General features: G+C 44.2%; 1 protein-coding gene across 1 annotated transcript in view; it reads left to right on the top strand.

Annotated features, from left to right (window-relative positions):
- Positions 1 to 5,338, top strand: part of LOC309531573 (uncharacterized protein) — a 37,481-nt gene extending 32,143 nt beyond the window's left edge. Inside the window, exons 18-21 of the mRNA XM_082221165.1 lie at positions 1,098 to 1,228; positions 2,895 to 3,054; positions 4,115 to 4,218; positions 4,879 to 5,338. Of these exons, the coding sequence (XP_082077291.1) occupies positions 1,098 to 1,228; positions 2,895 to 3,054; positions 4,115 to 4,218; positions 4,879 to 4,979 (496 nt within the window). The 3' untranslated portion in view covers positions 4,980 to 5,338. The remainder of the gene's footprint in view (positions 1 to 1,097; positions 1,229 to 2,894; positions 3,055 to 4,114; positions 4,219 to 4,878) is intronic.
- The last annotated feature ends 11,842 nt before the right edge of the window (positions 5,339 to 17,180 follow it).

Genomic DNA, 17,180 nt, shown 5'->3' with positions numbered 1-17,180 from the left:
CACCCAGTCCAAACCCCCTGATGATCTCTCCCAGCGGCTTCATATAGATGTTAAAAAGCATGGGGGAGAGGACGGAACCCTGAGGCACCCCACAAGTGAGGGCCCAAGGGTCTGAACACTCATCCCCCACCACCACTTTCTGAACACGGCCCTGGAGGAAGGAGCGAAACCACTGTATAACAGTGCCCCCAGCTCCCAACCCCTCTAGACGGTCCAGAAGGATGTTATGGTAGATTGTATCAAAGGCTGCTGAGAGATCCAGCAGAACTAGGAAACAACTCTCACCTTTGTCCCTAGCTCGCCGGAGATCATCAACCAGTGCGACCAAGGCAGTTTCAGTCCCATGATGAGCCCTGAACCCTGATTGGAAGGGATCCAAATGGTCCGCATCCTCCAGGCGTGCCTGGAGTTGTTCAGCAACCACACGCTCAATACTTTACCTTTCCCTTTAGGAATAAATTGTATCCATTCATTCATTCATAAGAGCTGATTGGGATCTAAACCCCCTCCTTGCCCTTGATGACACTAGAGCATGGACTTGGGATAGGAAGTTGACAGCTAATCTTGACAGCTACTTAGCATTCACAGAATGCGTTTTTGGTGTCTCAAAGGCTTCATGTGGAAGCTGGACTTGCTGAAATAGTTGATAATTCCATGTCCCCCACTCAACCTCAAAGGACCAGATTCAAAGCGCTGGCACACATTCTAGAATGGACTGCAGGAAAAGGTGCATTGATGCAACATTCCATTGCTAAGAGGGATCCTTAAAAAGCCAATCTAGGAACCAGCCGGATGGGCTGCAGAAGCACCAAACATCTGTGTTGTACTCCTCACAAAGAAAATATTATTAGTAGTAGTATTAGTATTAGTATTATTACTTACAATTAGATAGGTAGCCGTGTTGGTCTAACAGTCGAAATAATGAATTAAAAAATAGTCCAGTAGCACCTTAGAGACAAACTAAGTTTGTTCTAGGTATAAGCATGCACACGAAAGCTCATACCTAGAACAAACTTGGTTGGTCTCTAAGGTGCTACGGGACTATTTTTTAATTTATTATTTACAAGACAAACACAAAACAATCCTATTCATTTCAGGCACCTCTGGAGAGTGTATCCCAGTCATTCAGAAGTTGATTTTGACTCGATTTCTACCTTTTGGCCTTCTTTACCATCTAACATCCAAGCTGCTTATGAAAATATGAAAGATCAGCTCCTCTTTTTTAAAGGTAAGCCACCCTGAAATTATCCTCATTTGTCTTGTTGAAAGTAGTTTCAGCAACTGGCATTCAGAAGCAGGGGCGTAGCGTGGGTTGTCAGCACCCGGGGCAAGGCAAGTAATTTGCGCCCCCTAACCCGTGGATTTGCGCCCCCTAACATGTGGATTTGCGCCCCCTAACCCTAACCCCTAGATGTTGCACCCGGTGCGGCCGGCCCCCCCTGCACCCCCCACGCTACGCCACTGTTCAGAAGCCTCTAAGGTGTTGGCCACTGTTTCCCACAATGGCCAATCAGATGCCTATGGGAGATCTGCACCAACAGGGTGCAGGGCATGTGGGCAATAGCCCTTTCCTTACTTGTGATGCCCATTTGGACACATGCTGCCCTTGAACTTGGGAGTGGTATACAGCCACTGATTGGGAGAACTATTCTACTCTGGAGTACCGGTAAGGACTGTAGCTAAGCAGCAAAGCATCTGTTTAGTGTGCAGAAGATTCCAGCTTCAACCTCCATCATCTCCAGGTTGAGTTGGGAAAGGATTTTCTGTCAGAATCTCCACTCGGCCAAACTGATAAAGCTCATCTTCCGTCCGAGTCCTTCAGAATCGCCCTCTGACGAATAATTAACGACCTGAGCCTTTGATAAGGCCTCAGGCACGTTCCCCCATTCAGCAGAGTTTCCAAAGCAGCAGAAGTGATGAGGTTTAGGGCTACATGCTATGCTTTATTACTAAGCTACACGGAGAGCAAAGAAAAATACATCCTCTCCCTGTGAGAGCAGAGAGCAACTGAACAAAGGAACAAAGGAACAGAGAAACCAGTACGTCACATCCGTCTCCCTTCTCCCGTGAGACTTCCAATAGCCTGGACTGTCTCTGGAATGTAAACAGAGCCTTGTGACTCTAAGCAGCTGCTCAGTGGCAAACAGAAACTAACATTTTCTGCCTGAAACCTAGAGTTATGCCAGTCTCTCTTATTTTCACAGTAGCTGGACCAGCTAATGAAGGAGGAAAGCAAGAGATGGAGGTTTTATTCTCCTATGCCCCCTCTGTCCATCTTATTAGCAATGTGATTGGTGGGACTCTGGGGTGGGGAGTTCTCCTGAGGTCTCCTGCTCTTTTTGGGAGGTGACAAGCAGGGACTTTGCTAGGTAGGTGAGAAAAGGACTGTGAGCTTTGCATATGCTCATTTTAATGCATCATTGGAAAATTAAGATGGCAAGTGGCTGAGGTCTCCCTAGTGTATGCCCAACACTCAATATATAAAGATCCAGACCTAGCACAAAACATCTGAGGTTGGGAGAGGAAGTACCCAGCTGGCGAGTTGGGAAGGGGAAGCTGGGAATCTCTCTACAGGCTGGATTTTGATCCAAGCTGGAGAAGAATTCTGGGCCTTGTAAATCTCAATTTTCATTTTGAGATGGGCTTTCCCAGCTCCCATGTACTGTAAGTACTCCAGGCCTTGCTCAGGAGAACTTTGCTTTTTCCTCAGCAGACCAACTGGTGCGTACGACATCCCCAGGAAAAAGAGATAGAATAAGCCTTGCTCTCTAGAAGATGTAAACCTTCTGGAACTGATTTACACTGTTTTGCAATGAGGACATTGACATCTATGTGAGCTTTGTTAAATGAAACCAGAAACTCTTTCACACGACATTTTCCACCTGTTCGAACAGATAATCACTTCTGGGTCTTTAGCGGATTACAGATGCAGCCTGGCTACCCCCAAACCATTGACCATTTGGGCTTCCCACAACGCATTAAGAAAATTGATGCAGCTGCTTTGGATAAAAATACTGGGAAAACCTATTTCTTCGTTGGGAACAAGTACTGGAGGTAAGATCTCTGGGGAATGTATTTTGCAACAGTGCATGGACAGATGTTGCATTGGGCTCTCACAGGGAATGTTCTCCAAAATCCTAATAGAGGATGTTGTTGTTTAGTCATTTAGTCATGTCCGACTCTTCGTGACCCCATGGACCAGAGCACGCCAGGCACTCCTGTCTTCCACTGCCTCCCGCAGTTTTGTCAAGCTCATGTTGGTAGCTTCGAGAACACTGTCCAACCACCCCGTCCTCTGTCATCCCCTTCTCCTTGTGCCCTCCATCTTTCCCAACATCAGGGTCTTTTCCAGGGAGTCTTCTCTTCTCATGAGGTGGCCAAAGTATTGGAGCCTCAGCTTCAGGATCTGTCCTTCCAGTGAGCACTCAGGGCTGATTTCCTTCAGAATGGAGAGGTTTGATCTTCTTGCAGTCCATGGGACTCTCTAGAGTCTCCTCCAGCACCATAATTCAAAAGCATCAATTCTTCGGTGATCAGCCTTCTTTATGGTCCAGCTCTCACTTCCATACATCACTGCTGGGAAAACCATAGCTTTAACTATGTGGACCTTTGTTGGCAAGGTGATGTCTCTGCTTTTTAAGATGCTGTCTAGGTTTGTCATTGCTTTTCTCCCCTTCATGGATCACTTCCTTGCTGTGGCGAAGGGGCTTGAATAACTCAGAGAAGCTATGAGCTATGTCGTGCAGGGCCACCCAAGATGGACAGGTCATAGTGGAGAGTTTTGACCAAAAGTGATCTACCTGGAGCAGGAACCAGCAAGCCACTCCAGTATCCCTGCCAAGAAAACTCCATGGACAAAAACAAGAGGCATATAATAGAGGATAGTTCCGAATATATCAGTGATCTCACCATGTTTTCTATGCTTGTGCTAAGAAGGGTTTTAGGAAAGGGGAGTGGGGGGAAATAGCGGCCGAAACACAAATGATAAAAATGCTATATCTTTACACACTATATGCCTTTCATTCATATTTTTTAGGATGATGTGCTGAACTCACCTTGGTCAGGTTCCCTGCCTGATGTGAACAAACTCGTTTTATCAAATTGTCTTTTTCAGATATGATGAAAACAATCAATCCATGGACAAGGGCTACCCGAGAAAAATAAGAGAAGATTTTCCTGCAATTGGCCAGAAGGTTGATGCTGCCTTTCAGCACAATGGTAAGGGGACTTTTCTGCATAACTTAACACGGGTTCGTGCATAGAATCATGGAGCTGGTTGATAATTTCATAGGGAGAGAGAGACCTCATAGGGAGAGAGAGAATGTAGTGACATTCAAGTCATCAGTAAAAAAGCTAATGACACCAGGTTTGCTGATTCAGACAATTTGGCGGCATCAAAGCCCATCAGCCTTGAACATTTTCAGACACCTTCATGGGATAATTGCATGGCAAACATCACCACGCAGTGGAGAGGAAACCTGATTTGCTAAATCCATCAACCTTCTCCAGCACTGGGAAATTCTGAAGACAAACAAAGGCTGAATCTAGACACATCAAAAACGTGTGTCAGGAAAATGCATTGTAAACTTTATTATGGGAAATCACGTTGGTGAAAGCAGGGACTCCACAACGCCATCTGGTGTCCCAGTGTTATAATGCATATAAAGCGCTTTTTCTTTACTAATGTAGCTGAGTCCACAGTTACAGCCACAGGAGCAATTTGCAAGGAATTCAAAATTCTATTTTCTTGCATTTTAAACCCCACCTTTCTTCTGTCATGGTCCCCAAAAGTGTTTTGGAACATTGCCTCTGCTGTCTTGACACCAACCCTCCATAATATAAATCTGCTATAATAATACAATCTCCTTTTGGTTCTAGGATCCTTCTATTTGTTCCGTGGGTCGAAGCAGTGGCAGTTCGATCTGAATGCGAAAAGAGTGATTTGCGTCATGAACAGCAACAGCTGGTTTAGCTGTTAGCATTTTAAAAATCCATTTCCTATAAGGGAAGAAAACGTTAACATTTCTGCCAGAACATCAAGAGTCGAGTACATCCAGAACTATGCAATCTTGAATTCTGTCTTCAAAACAAAATGCCTTTTTCAACAGTCTGTATTTAATCGCTATACATATAAAACAGTGGCAAGACTTTAACTGCCTTTTTATTACTGCGCTAATGTATCTTCCTGAGATGTCCTGTGCAATCCTTTACATATCAGCACAGGACTAAACCCCATTTGTTTCAATGAGACTTCCTTTAAGATGAGTGTGTTTAGGCTTGCAACTTTAATGTGTTTACATTCTGAATGGGCTTGCAATAAAACCGGTTCATTGTTACAGTCTACGTTTAATGTTTTTTGAATAAGAGGAAATCTAAAATACTAAATTCTGAGGGGGGGGTTAAAAAAATGAAAAGCAATTTACGAAACTGCTCTGACATATTACACAACTTTTCAGATAAAGCACAGAATCCTCGCATTGCATAATGAGAAATACAACTGTTCAAAGGGAAGAAAGGAAAGGTTATAGGAAATTAGAGTTTGGGGCAGCTTTTGGTCATAAGTGATTCAGTTTGTACTGGGAAAGTTTAGGAGAGAAGACACACAAGGGAAAGATGAAAAGACAGTTCAGAACAAATACTGCGTGTGTATCTGAAATGTGCATGGTGTAGAACGATCCTCTAATCGCTTTCATATGCTTCAAGGAACAATTTTCAGGGCCTTATGGCTGGATCGGATGAACAAGGGTGCCTTTATCATCAAGCTTCACTAAGGCAAGTACACCCATTCACACTTATTGACTGTGGATCAGTGGCTGCCACAAGCAGAAGCTATTCTAGGTGGCAGATATTGCAAAGCAGTGAGGTGTTTGCATACATTAGGAAACTTTCAACACCTGAAAATTGGTTGCTATAGCGAAAATTACCTAATTCCCATGGTAAACCAAATATCATGTGGTTAACAGCTGTGCTTTGTGCAACAGTTTGGAACAAGGTCCCAATCCAGCTAAACTTGCAGCAACTCATGGGAACATAGGGATGCTGCCTTATCCCTAGTTAGACCATTGGTCCCTCTATCTCTATCTACTTGGAGATGGCTGGGATTGAACCTGGGACCTTGTGCATCCAAAGCAGGGACTCTGTCACTGAGCTATGGCCCTTCCCTTCCTCAGTCCTGCCCACGTCTACCCAGAACCAATCCCCATTGAGTTCAATGGGGCATGGGATTACAGCCTTATTCCCCCTGGAACCAATGGAACAAAAGTTAGCTTTCCTGCATTATTCCTATGTTAGAATGGCCCCAAGAGGTTCTCAAAGCAGCTTACAAAAGACTCCCAGGCTAAAACTGCACTCAAATCCGGCACAGGAGCAGAAGCTGCGTGGTGTCCATATGGAACTGGGATTCTTCAGGCGCCTACCAAAGTCTTTTGAGTCAGCTGGATCTCGCTCAGCCTGCGATGGAACTGCCTCGCTGGCAATTGATGGTTGCCAATCAACACATCCCTCTGGGGTCCTCTGAGGCAAGGGAATAAGGCTAAGCAGCTGGATCCTGCTCAGCCCATGATGGAAGCAGCTTCTGTTGCTGACAGCTGGCAGGTAACAATTCATCTGGGGTAAGGGAGTGTGGCTGAGCAGCTGGATCTCATTCCTTCCCATAGTGTCAACATTCCCAGTTAAGTAGCTGTGGCTGCATTTGCTCATTTCATAGAATCATAGAACTGTAGAGTTGGAAGGGACCCTGGGGATCATCTAGTCCAACCCTCTGCAGTGCAGGAATATGCAGCTGGTCCATACAGGGATCGAACCTGCAACCTTGGTGGTCTCAGCACCATGGTCTAACCAACTGAGCTATCCAGGCCTGAGCTAAGGAGGCAAAAGCCTACAGCACCCAGTATTCCCAGGCGGTCTCCCATCCAAGTACTAACCAGGCCTGACCCTGCTTAGCTTCCGAGATCAGACGAGATCGGGCGTGTTCAGGGTAGTATGGCCTCCATCTATTGTTTTCATCATTGTCTGTAAGCTCCTCAAGGGAAGGACCTCTGCCCTTTTGTCTGTGTACTTCTGAAAATGTGCTGGGTAATAATAAATCATAAAATAAGTTTCAAAGGCACTTTGTCATAACCGATTGTAGCTGGGCTGGGACTGGTAGTTATAAGGAAGCTACAAGTGACGAGGGATGGTTGGAGGAGCTGGGTAGGATGAGATTGGAAAAGAGGAGACTGGGAGAAGATACGATAGCCATCTTCAAATATCTCAATAGAAGATGGAGCAAGTTTGTTTTCTTCTGCTTCAGAGAGGTTAGAGCTCAAACCAATGGCTTCAAGTTACAAGGTGATTCTGACTTAACTTCAGGAAGAACTTTCTTTTTTAAAAAATAATTTTTATTAAGAATTTCAACATAACAAATTATCAAAACATATCATTTTCATTCCCCCCCATTTTTCCCTCCCCCCTCCCTAAGAAAAATCCTTCCCAAGACTTCCCTCAGCTCCTCTCTCTGATTTTTCAGCACTTGTTATTCTCTGCATATTGTAAAATTGTAAAGATCCTTAATTATCTGTCTATTATGTTAACAATCAATAAATTTGTGTATGTTTATTCAAAACCTGCCAAGGAGTTCAATTCATTTTGTTGTTGTTTTTTAGTAGTTTATAAAAAGTTCCCATTCTTCTTTAAAGTCACAGTTGTCCTTGTCTCGCAGTTTGTATGTCAATTTCGCCAATTCTGCATAATCCATCAATTTCTCTTGCCACCGCTCCTTTGTCGGGGTTTCCTCATTCTTCCATCCTTGTGCTATTAAGACTCTTGCTGCCGTTGTCGCATACATGAATAAATTCTTTATTTTCCTTGGCAGGTCTTTTCCTACAATCCATAACAAAAATGCTTCTGGTTTTTAAAAAAATGTTAATTGAGACATTTTCTTCAACTCATTATATATCATAACTTCAGGAAGAACTTTCTGATGGTAAGAGCTGCTCTACAGTGGAATGGTCTCCCTTGGGATGTTGTAGACTCACCTTCCTTGGAGGTTTCTAAGCAAAGGTTGGATGGCTATTTGCCATGGATGCTTTAGCCGAGATTCCTGCATTGCAGGGGGTTGTACTAGACGATGCCTGAGATCCCTTCCAAGTCCACAATTCTATGATAATAGGCAAGCTACCCACTTACTGGGTTTGAGATACTGGAAGGTGCTGTGTTTCTTGTCACCTTCACTGAATTATCTTAACAGCATCTGCCCCTCCTGGTATGTCCCACAGAGGAACTTACGGCCTTCAAATAAAAACATCCTGAAGGTCCCAGGCCACAGAGAGGTTAGGCTGGCCTCAGCTAGAGCCACAGCTTTTTCGGCTGCGGCTCCGATCTGGTGGAACACTGTCACAAGAGACTAGGGCCCTGCGGGACTTGACATCTTTCCACAGGGCCTGCAAGACAGAGCTGTTCCACCAGGCCTTTGGCCAGGGCACAGCCTGACTCCCTCCTTTGGCAATCTTCACAGAACTTTAGCTTAATGGTTGCCATCAATTTGATTTTAATTAATTTTTATAATGAAATGCTTTTAGAATGTTGCACTATTTTATTGTTGTTAGCTGCCCTGAGCCCGGCTTCGGCTGGGGAGGGCGGGATATAAATAAAAATTATTATTATTATTATTATTATTATTATTATTATTATTATTATTATTATGACAGAGCTTAGAGAGCTGGGCTAATCTTTAGCCCTCTTCAGCTGTTAGCCTCCCACACCCCCTGGCATCATGTCATGTTTAAGGTGTAATTCTGCCCACTCCCAGATGAAACATTGTGTTTGATTAGCCAGACATATCCTCTTAAAAAAGAACAATTACCTATACAATTACAGCTCAGTCATGGCTTTTTATGAGTCACGGCTGTTGCTATTTTCTAAAGGAAAAAAGTGTGTTTAGGAGCAACTTGGAGTGGGAGATTAAATAGCATTGTAAGCAATTGCTATTTAAACAACCCTCTCACTCTGCAAATGGCTCGCTTCTATTCGTGACCAAACATGTACGTTGATGTCAAAAGAGTGAAGCAACCGGCAAGATGCAGGAGTCAGTCGTCACTTTGTCTGCTCCAGGCTAGGAAAGACGTGTTTCATGTGCATATTGAAGCCAACTTTGCGCTCAGGTGGATGAGGAACTTGCACGACAAATTCCAATCCATCTGTTGGGGCCCAATGAAACTGCAAGTGTGTGCAGTTAAACGATGGAACTGCCTTCCACAAGGAGGCAGTGATGGTCACCAGCTTTAAAGGTAAAGGTAAAGGGACCCCTGACCATTAGGTCTGGTTGTGACCGACTCTGGGGTTGTGGCGCTCACCTCACTTTATTGGCCGAGGGAGCCGGCGTACAGCTTCCAGGTCATGTGGCCAGCATGACTAAGCTGCTTCTGGCGAACCAAAGCAGCACACAGAAACACCGTTTACCTTCCCATCGGAGCGGTACCTATTTATCTACTTGCACTTTGACGTGCTTTCAAACTGCTAGGTTGGCAGGAGCAGGGACTGAGCAACGGGAGCTCACCCCATCGCAGGGATTTGAACCGCTGACCTTCTGATTGGCAAGCCCTAGGCTCTGTGGTTTAACCCACAGTGCCATCTGTGTCACCAGCTTTAGATGGCTTTAAAAGAGGAATAGACCGATTCATGGAGGAGACGACTCTCAAAGGCCACTAGGCATGATGGCTTTGCTCTGCCTCTACTCTTGCATACCAGTTGCTTGAAACCTCAGGAATCATAGGATCCTAAAATCATAGAGTTGGAAGGGACCCTGAGGATCACTTTGGTCCAGCCCCCTGCAACGCAGGAAAATGCAGCTGTCCCATACAGGGATCAAACTTGCAACCTTGGCGTTTTCAGCACCCCTCTCTAACCAACTGAGCTATCCAGGCTTGAGAGTACTCTTCTGCTCAGGTCTTGCTTGAGGGTTCCCCACAGGCATCTGGTGGCCCCGTGTGAAAATAGGATGATGGACTAGATGGGCCATTGGCCTGATCCAGCAGACACTTATTATGTTCTTATGTATTCATAACAGTGAAGGGTTGCAGCAGGTGGAATTTCAGAAGGTGCAAATGGCCATATAACCACACTGGGGGTTGGGGGGAGTCAGTTCTCATGCTTTTCATAACTGCCAGTGTCATAAATTTGGGCTTTTGGGGGGGAAAGGATGCAATATCATCATCATCAAAAACAACAACAACAACATAAAGATTTTTAATGGGGAGTACAGATGGGACGTGGGGGGTGGTGCTTTGGGTAAACCACAGAGCCTAGGACTTGCCAATCAGAAGGTCAGCGGTTCAAATCCCTGCGATGGGGTGAGCTCCCGTTGTTCGATCCCTGCTTCTGCCAACCTAGCAGTTTGAAAGCACGTCAAAGTGCAAGTAGATAAATAGGTACCGCTCCGGCGGGAAGGTAAACGGTGTTTCCATGTGCTGCTCTGGTTCACCAGAAGTGGCTTAGTCATGCTGGCCACATGCTGGCCACATGAGCTGTACGCCAGCTCCCTCGGCCAATAAAGCGAGATGAGCGCCGCAACCCCAGAGTCAGCCACGACTGGACCTAATGGTCAGGGGTCCCTTTACCTTTACCTTTTACAGTTGCTCTGCCTCCCTTTACATTTAGCCATCCTAGCTGAATGGATGACAAAACTGAAGAAAGTTGCAAAAAAAGTTATATAAGCTATACCAGTGATAAAGTCTTCCATGCATTGTTCAACTCCAATTGTCATCAGCCCTAGCTAGCATTCCCAGTATCCAGGAATTTTTGGAAACCAACAGCTTCTGGAAAGCACCAGATTCCCTATCCATCATCTACATGACTAGGGGAAATATTTAACTACTGCTGCATCCATTATATGTGATGTGTTGTTTTCAGTGATGCTGATCACCAAATCAATGTTGTTTTTTTATGAGTAAATAAAAATTGTTAAAAGTACAGGAAACCTGCGCAACAAATGCCTTTCTTGGTCTTGATGGAAAGCCATGTTCTTTTTTGGACATAAATGACTGACTAGACAATCCCTGCAAAAAAATAGCATGCAAAAATATTAGAAGGGCATGGTGTCATCGCTGAGCATTTTAGCATTCAAAAGAATAAACAGGTTGGTTTTCAGAAAGCACTATGGACATCGTCAGTGCCAATAAGAATTTCCTCCGGTTCTGTGTGTTATATGAAGATCTTCCTCTGCCACCTAGTGGGCTTGTCTGTTCCAAAATTCTTTCATCGTTTGGCCAGTCTAAGCCACTGAAATGTGTTCCATGCAGAAGCAGGAAGTCGATACTTCTGAATCTCCCCTTTCTTGACCTTTGATTCTTACAGCCTGCACTCTGTGATCAGAAAAAAAGAATGCAGTCTGGGTGTATTTGCAAATATATAATTTTGCTAATGCATTCTGATTGCAAATGTTGACTTAGGGTTGATCGGACATGTTGTTGCATAGGAATAGAAACAAACAAATGAAAAATCATAAAACTGTAGAACTGTCCAACCCCCTGCAATGAATAGGGACACTGTATTATGACTTTGTCTTCTTCAGATTTCTTGCCCATCCTTCACCATAAGGTCCCAGGGTGAATATCAATCATTTACTTCTATTTATTTTGTTTTTTAAAAAAGACTTGCCCACTGCAATTTCATTAAAAAAGGATCAAATCCGTTTACAACTGTTATATCTGTGCAATAAAAACCACATAACAATTTAAAATCACATGTTATCAAACAACTATTACAGGTGTTTTATTATGTGGGGAAAGTCCATGTCAAGGGAAATGAAGGTACGGGTATCAGCATTCTTTCTAAGTCAACATGCCAAAAGGGAAAACAGAGAAGAGATAGCAAAAATCCAACACTGCAATTAAGTTATGGGGATGAGGTTCTCTGCTGTGAATGTTTTCATGTCAAGTGCTTTTAAGGGAACATAGGCAAACATTTTCTTTATTTTGCAAAATAAAGAACTTTTTGCACATTCAAGAGCAAGTGGCCAGACAGATGGCATATTGTTTTCGCCCCATCTTTGCCCCTATATGCTGAGAATGGGCATTATTTAAATCTCTTGTCCCTGCTCTGCATATAGTTTCATGGAGGACTATGTAACCCTTGAGTCAGCCCCCAGGTCTGCGGTCAGTGTCTAGAGCAGCCTTTCTCAACCTTGGGTCCCAAGATGTTGTTGGACTACAACTCCCATCACCCCTAGCTAGCAAGGCCAGAGCTCAGGGATGATGGGAGTTGTAGTCCAACAACATCTGGGGACTCACAGGTTGAGAACCGCTGGCTCTAGAGGGCATTCTTTCATATTAATTTCTGGCTCAAGCCCCACCCAGGAAACTTCAGACTCCAATATGGATGTCAGAGGAGCAGCCTTCCCTCAGAGCACACACATTCCTTAAGCGATGCGCAAGCAATGGCTTTATTCAGCTAACAAGCAACAGGGGTTCAACAAGAGATTAGCTACATAGAGAACAGTACAAAAACATATTTGAGTCTCTCAAGGCCCAGCTGTGCCAAAGCAAATCTGTGTTCTTAGGGGGCACAGGCAGTTTGGTGATGCAACCGAGGAGTCGATGCAAAATTCGAGAGCGTTGCAATTTGAGAGGCCTGCCGGGACGCATTGCAATAAGGAACTCCAGGCAGCAGGTGGCAGCAGTGAAGTTTCTGCAGCTCCAAGCCCGGTCTAAGGTCCTAGGGTCCAAGGTACTAGCAAGGCCTGGCAAAGGCCCACGGCAGCTGCAGCGAGGCTTGGTGAAGCCCGTCCCCTCAAAGTTTTTTGGGGGGGAGCCTCAGCCCTGTCCCATGGGGGGGTGAGGGTTGGTGCCTATGATGGCTGTGCATCGGATTTCATTTTATGCTACTCTGCAGTTTCAATATGTTGTTTTTCTTGTGGTTTTTCGCTCCTCCATTTTATGTGAGCGCCTCTGAAAGTCCAGGGGATGAAGACTAGGATTCAAGCGTTCGAAGTAAATAAATAAATAATGGCCTTGTGCCTGTGTCGTTTATTCTCTCTAATATAAAGGTATCTGATCTAATGAAAAGCATGTAGCATAAAGGGGGGAAAGCACATCACTGAATCATTTTGATCTATGCCTGCATTTCTGGAAGGGCACGTGACCATGACTAAACCTGTGGTTCAGAAACGCAAACATGCCCCAAGGTATAATTACAAGGCCTAAAATGGACCGCTGCAAAGGATAGCCTGTCAATTTGTTTGCTTTTTTAGACGCACTACCAGAAAACAGCTGAGATGGTACATTAAGTGCTAGGATGCGAATGAAAGAATGATACCCGCATCTGGAATGTCAAAATATGCCCTTGGGTGTCATCAAGAGAGTTTCAGGTTATAAGCAACAAATGCATCTTGATGCTGTGGATTCTTCTCATAGATCCTGAACCAGTTGGAATATTCCAAACAGAGGAAAAATATCTATTTTGGGGGCGGGGAGCCGCAGTCTCTGAATTGGGTGCAAATAATCCAAGGAGAAAATGCATGCACGATCCTTCACGAATTCAAGCAGGTGTGCTAACAACAGCTCTGCACAAATGACCTCTGGAAATGCTCCACTGAATAGAATAGAATAGAATAGAATAGAATAGAATAGAATAGAATAGAATAGAATAGAATAGAATAGAATAGAATAGGTTTCCCCAGCCACTCTGGGCGGCTTCCAACAGAGTATTAAAATACAGTGGTCTGTTAAACATTAAAAGCTTCCCTAAACAGGGATGCCTTCAGATGTCTTCTAAAAGTCTGGTAGTTGTTTTTCTCTTTGACATCTGGTGGGAGGGCGTTCCACAGGGCGGGTGCCACTACTGAGAAGGCCCTCTGCCTGGTTCCCTGTAACTTGGCTTCTCGCAGCGAGGGAACCGCCAGGAGGCCCTCAACGCTGGACCTATTGCTGCACAGTTGATGAAAGAAGGGAAATTGATGTCATTCTGGAGTAATGTTTACCTCTGGAGTCTGTCACAGGAGCAGGGTACTGATGGGGTGAGAGATACCTGTATGACTGACTTCTCTTTGGCCTATTTAGTTCAGTATAGCGTAAACTGGCTGACAGTGATTCTCCAGGGTTTGGTGCAGGAACATTCCCAGCCATACCTAGAGACGCCAGGTATTGAACCTTCTGCGTGCCAAGCAAATGTTCTATCACTGAGCTACAAGTCCATGGCAAGTGACATTGTGGTTGAAAGAATATTCAGATTCCTTCCCCAGTGGCAATATCATCATCATACAAGTATGCCCGATCCATCATAGTACTTTTAGGGCACAATTCAGGCTATCCCTTTACTCCAGTTCTTCCATTTGTGTATCTCTCTCTGTGTGAGGTGCCAATAGGAGAATGGGGAAACCTAACAGGACTTTCTTGGGCTCCATGATCACTGCAGATGGTGACAGCAGTCACGAAATTAAAAGACGCCTGCTTCTTGGGAGAAAAGCAATGACAAACCTAGACAGCATCTTAAAAAGCAGAGACATCACTTTGCCAACAAAGGTCTGTATAGTTAAAGCTATGGTTTTCCCAGTAGTGATGTATGGAAGTGAGAGCTGGACCATAAAGAAGGCTGATCGCCAAAGAATTGATGCTTTTGAATTATGGTGCTGGAGGAGACTCTTGAGAGTCCCATGGACTGCAAGAAGATCAAACCTCTCCATTCTTAAGGAAATCAGCCCTGAGTGCTCACTGGAAGTACAGATCGTGAAGCTGAGGCTCCAGTACTTTGGCCACCTCAAGAGAAGAGAACACTCCCTGGAAAAGACCCTGATGTTGGGAAAGATGGAGGGCACAAGGGGGCGACAGAGGACGAGATGGTTGGACAGTGTTCTCAAAGCTACCAGCATGAGTTTGACCAAACTGCGGGAGGCAGTGGAAGACAGGAGTGCCTGGCGTGCTCTGGTCCATGGGGTCATGAAGAGTCAGACATGACTAAACGACTAAACAACAACAACAGGACAGAAGTCGATGACCAGAGAGTAACAGGAGAGGGAAGGAATCAGCTAGGCACTGAATTGTGTCCTAAATACAACCTGCTTGACAAACATTATCTCAGTACAGTGGACGCTCGGGTTGCAAACATGATCTGTGCAGGATGCACATTCACAACCTGCAGCGGCGCATCTGCGCACATGTGGGTTGCAATCCAGCGCTTCTGCACATGCACAAAGCACGATTTAGCGTTTCTGCGCATGCGGAACCTCCGAAACCCGGAAGTAACCCATACCGCTACTTCTGGGTTTTGGCAGTGCGTAACCCGAAAAAAGGCAACCTGAAGCATCTGTAACCCGAGGTATGACTGTAATTCTTAAAACAACCCCCTACGGTGCCCTGGTGTTATTATATTCCTACAACAGGATTTCTTTGTTTCTGAGGTACTTAGAATAAAAGTGGTTAAACAAGAAACCCCAACCTTCCTCTCCACCCTGAGAGAATGGGGATTGTAAATGTGGCCATGCAGGGCTTTCGAGACCCCACAAAGAGCTATTGCAAAATAGTTTCTTCCAGCAGGATGCTGAAACTCAGCTGGAGAGATGTCAACTTCACTTAGAGAAAATGCTGATTTGTATGCCAAAGTACCCTATAATTTAGGAGACTGGTAACGGTGCAATGAACCGACAGCTTGCCAATGCATCCAGTATGTGATTTCTTCCATAGCACACCCAAACCCGGCTATAATTGTAATGGCTGTTCATGGGCATCTTTCAGAATATAACCCAGTAAACTTACATTTAGGATAATTAACAGTAACGGGAGTTTAACAGACTTCAGATTTCTTAAAGAGCAAACACACTTTACCACCCTTCTCCGCAAAGGCAAGTGCTATTTGGAATATTGTTGAGTAACTGATAGCTGAAATTCCAACGCAGCAGACATGTGTAGATGCAATGTCATGCAGTGAAGGCAATCTTTTATTTCACCAAACTTGTTTATGTGTTGTGATTGTGAAGTGTCTTTCAGTCATGTGTCATGTGCAGATCACTCTTCCCAACACCGATGTCTCCGTTTTGGGTGAAATGCTTGCAGAATGCCACACACAAGGGTCATCTGTTTACCCATTAGGGATGGGGGAGGGACTTGATTCAGTTCATATTTAAAAACAGAGCTACTAATATGCACTTTCCAGAACAACATGCAAACCAGAACACAATCATCTTTCAAAATCTGCTTTTCTATGAATTTTTGAAATGCAATTCTGCAGTAATGTAATAGTTACAAAAATGCATATATTGGGGCCAAGTGTTTATTAAAGTGCATATATTAGCAAAAATATACCGTTGTACCTTGGAAGCTGAACGCCTTGGCACTCGTACGCTTTGGCTCCCAAACGCCGCAAACCTGGAAGTGAGTGTTCCGGTTTGTGACTGTTCTTTGGAAGCCGAATGTCCGGTGCGGCTTCTGCAGCTTCCAATTGTGTGCAGGAAGCTCCTGCAGCCAATCGGAAGCCGCGCCTTGGTTGCCAAATGTTTTGGAAGTCGAACAGATTCCATTCGGCTTCCAAGCTATGACTGTACAGAATCTATTTGGGAAAATTGCTTTGCAAAATGGTGTGTTTTAGGCAAGACACCTATAACAACAAATAGTTGCTTCTTCACATTTGGCAGGTGCATTATCTGAAGAATATAGGAAGCTGCCTTTCCAAAATAGTGGCTTGCCAGAGTTTCACACGGAGCTCTTCACCAGCCTTACCTGGATATACTAGAGGCTGAACCTTCAACCACCTACATTTAATTTCATTTGCCTCCATGCAGGCAGCAGGAAAAAGTCAACATCAAAGTTTCTTTTTTTAAAAAAAGTTTTTATTTATACTTTTCTAGTTTATGCATTTCATTAGTTTTACAATCAATTTAAGATTTCAAAGTTTGACTTCCTTCCCCCTCTTTCTACGGTTCCTTAATATATTTTTTTAATATCTTCTGCATATCCAAATTCATTTAATTATCTACTTTAAATATATACTCTTGTGAAACTGCAGGTTATTGCAATAATCCTGCCAATGTTTTTATCTGTTTGTAATTTATCTGTAAATATTCAATAAACCATTTCCATACTTTTATAAAAAGTTTGTTATCTCGATTTCTTATTCTTCCGGTAAGTTTTGCCATTTCTGCATACTCCGTAAGTTTTTGTATCCATCAATACCAGAGTTCCAGGGCACATTCCAGGGAAAACATGCATGGAGGG

Source organism: Podarcis vaucheri, assembly GCF_965113315.1.
Source record: "Podarcis vaucheri genome assembly, chromosome: 4".
In the NCBI taxonomy this organism is placed as follows: Eukaryota; Metazoa; Chordata; class Lepidosauria; order Squamata; family Lacertidae; genus Podarcis; species Podarcis vaucheri.
Note: the sequence above shows the minus strand (reverse complement) of the source record. Positions and strands in the feature narration are given on the sequence as shown.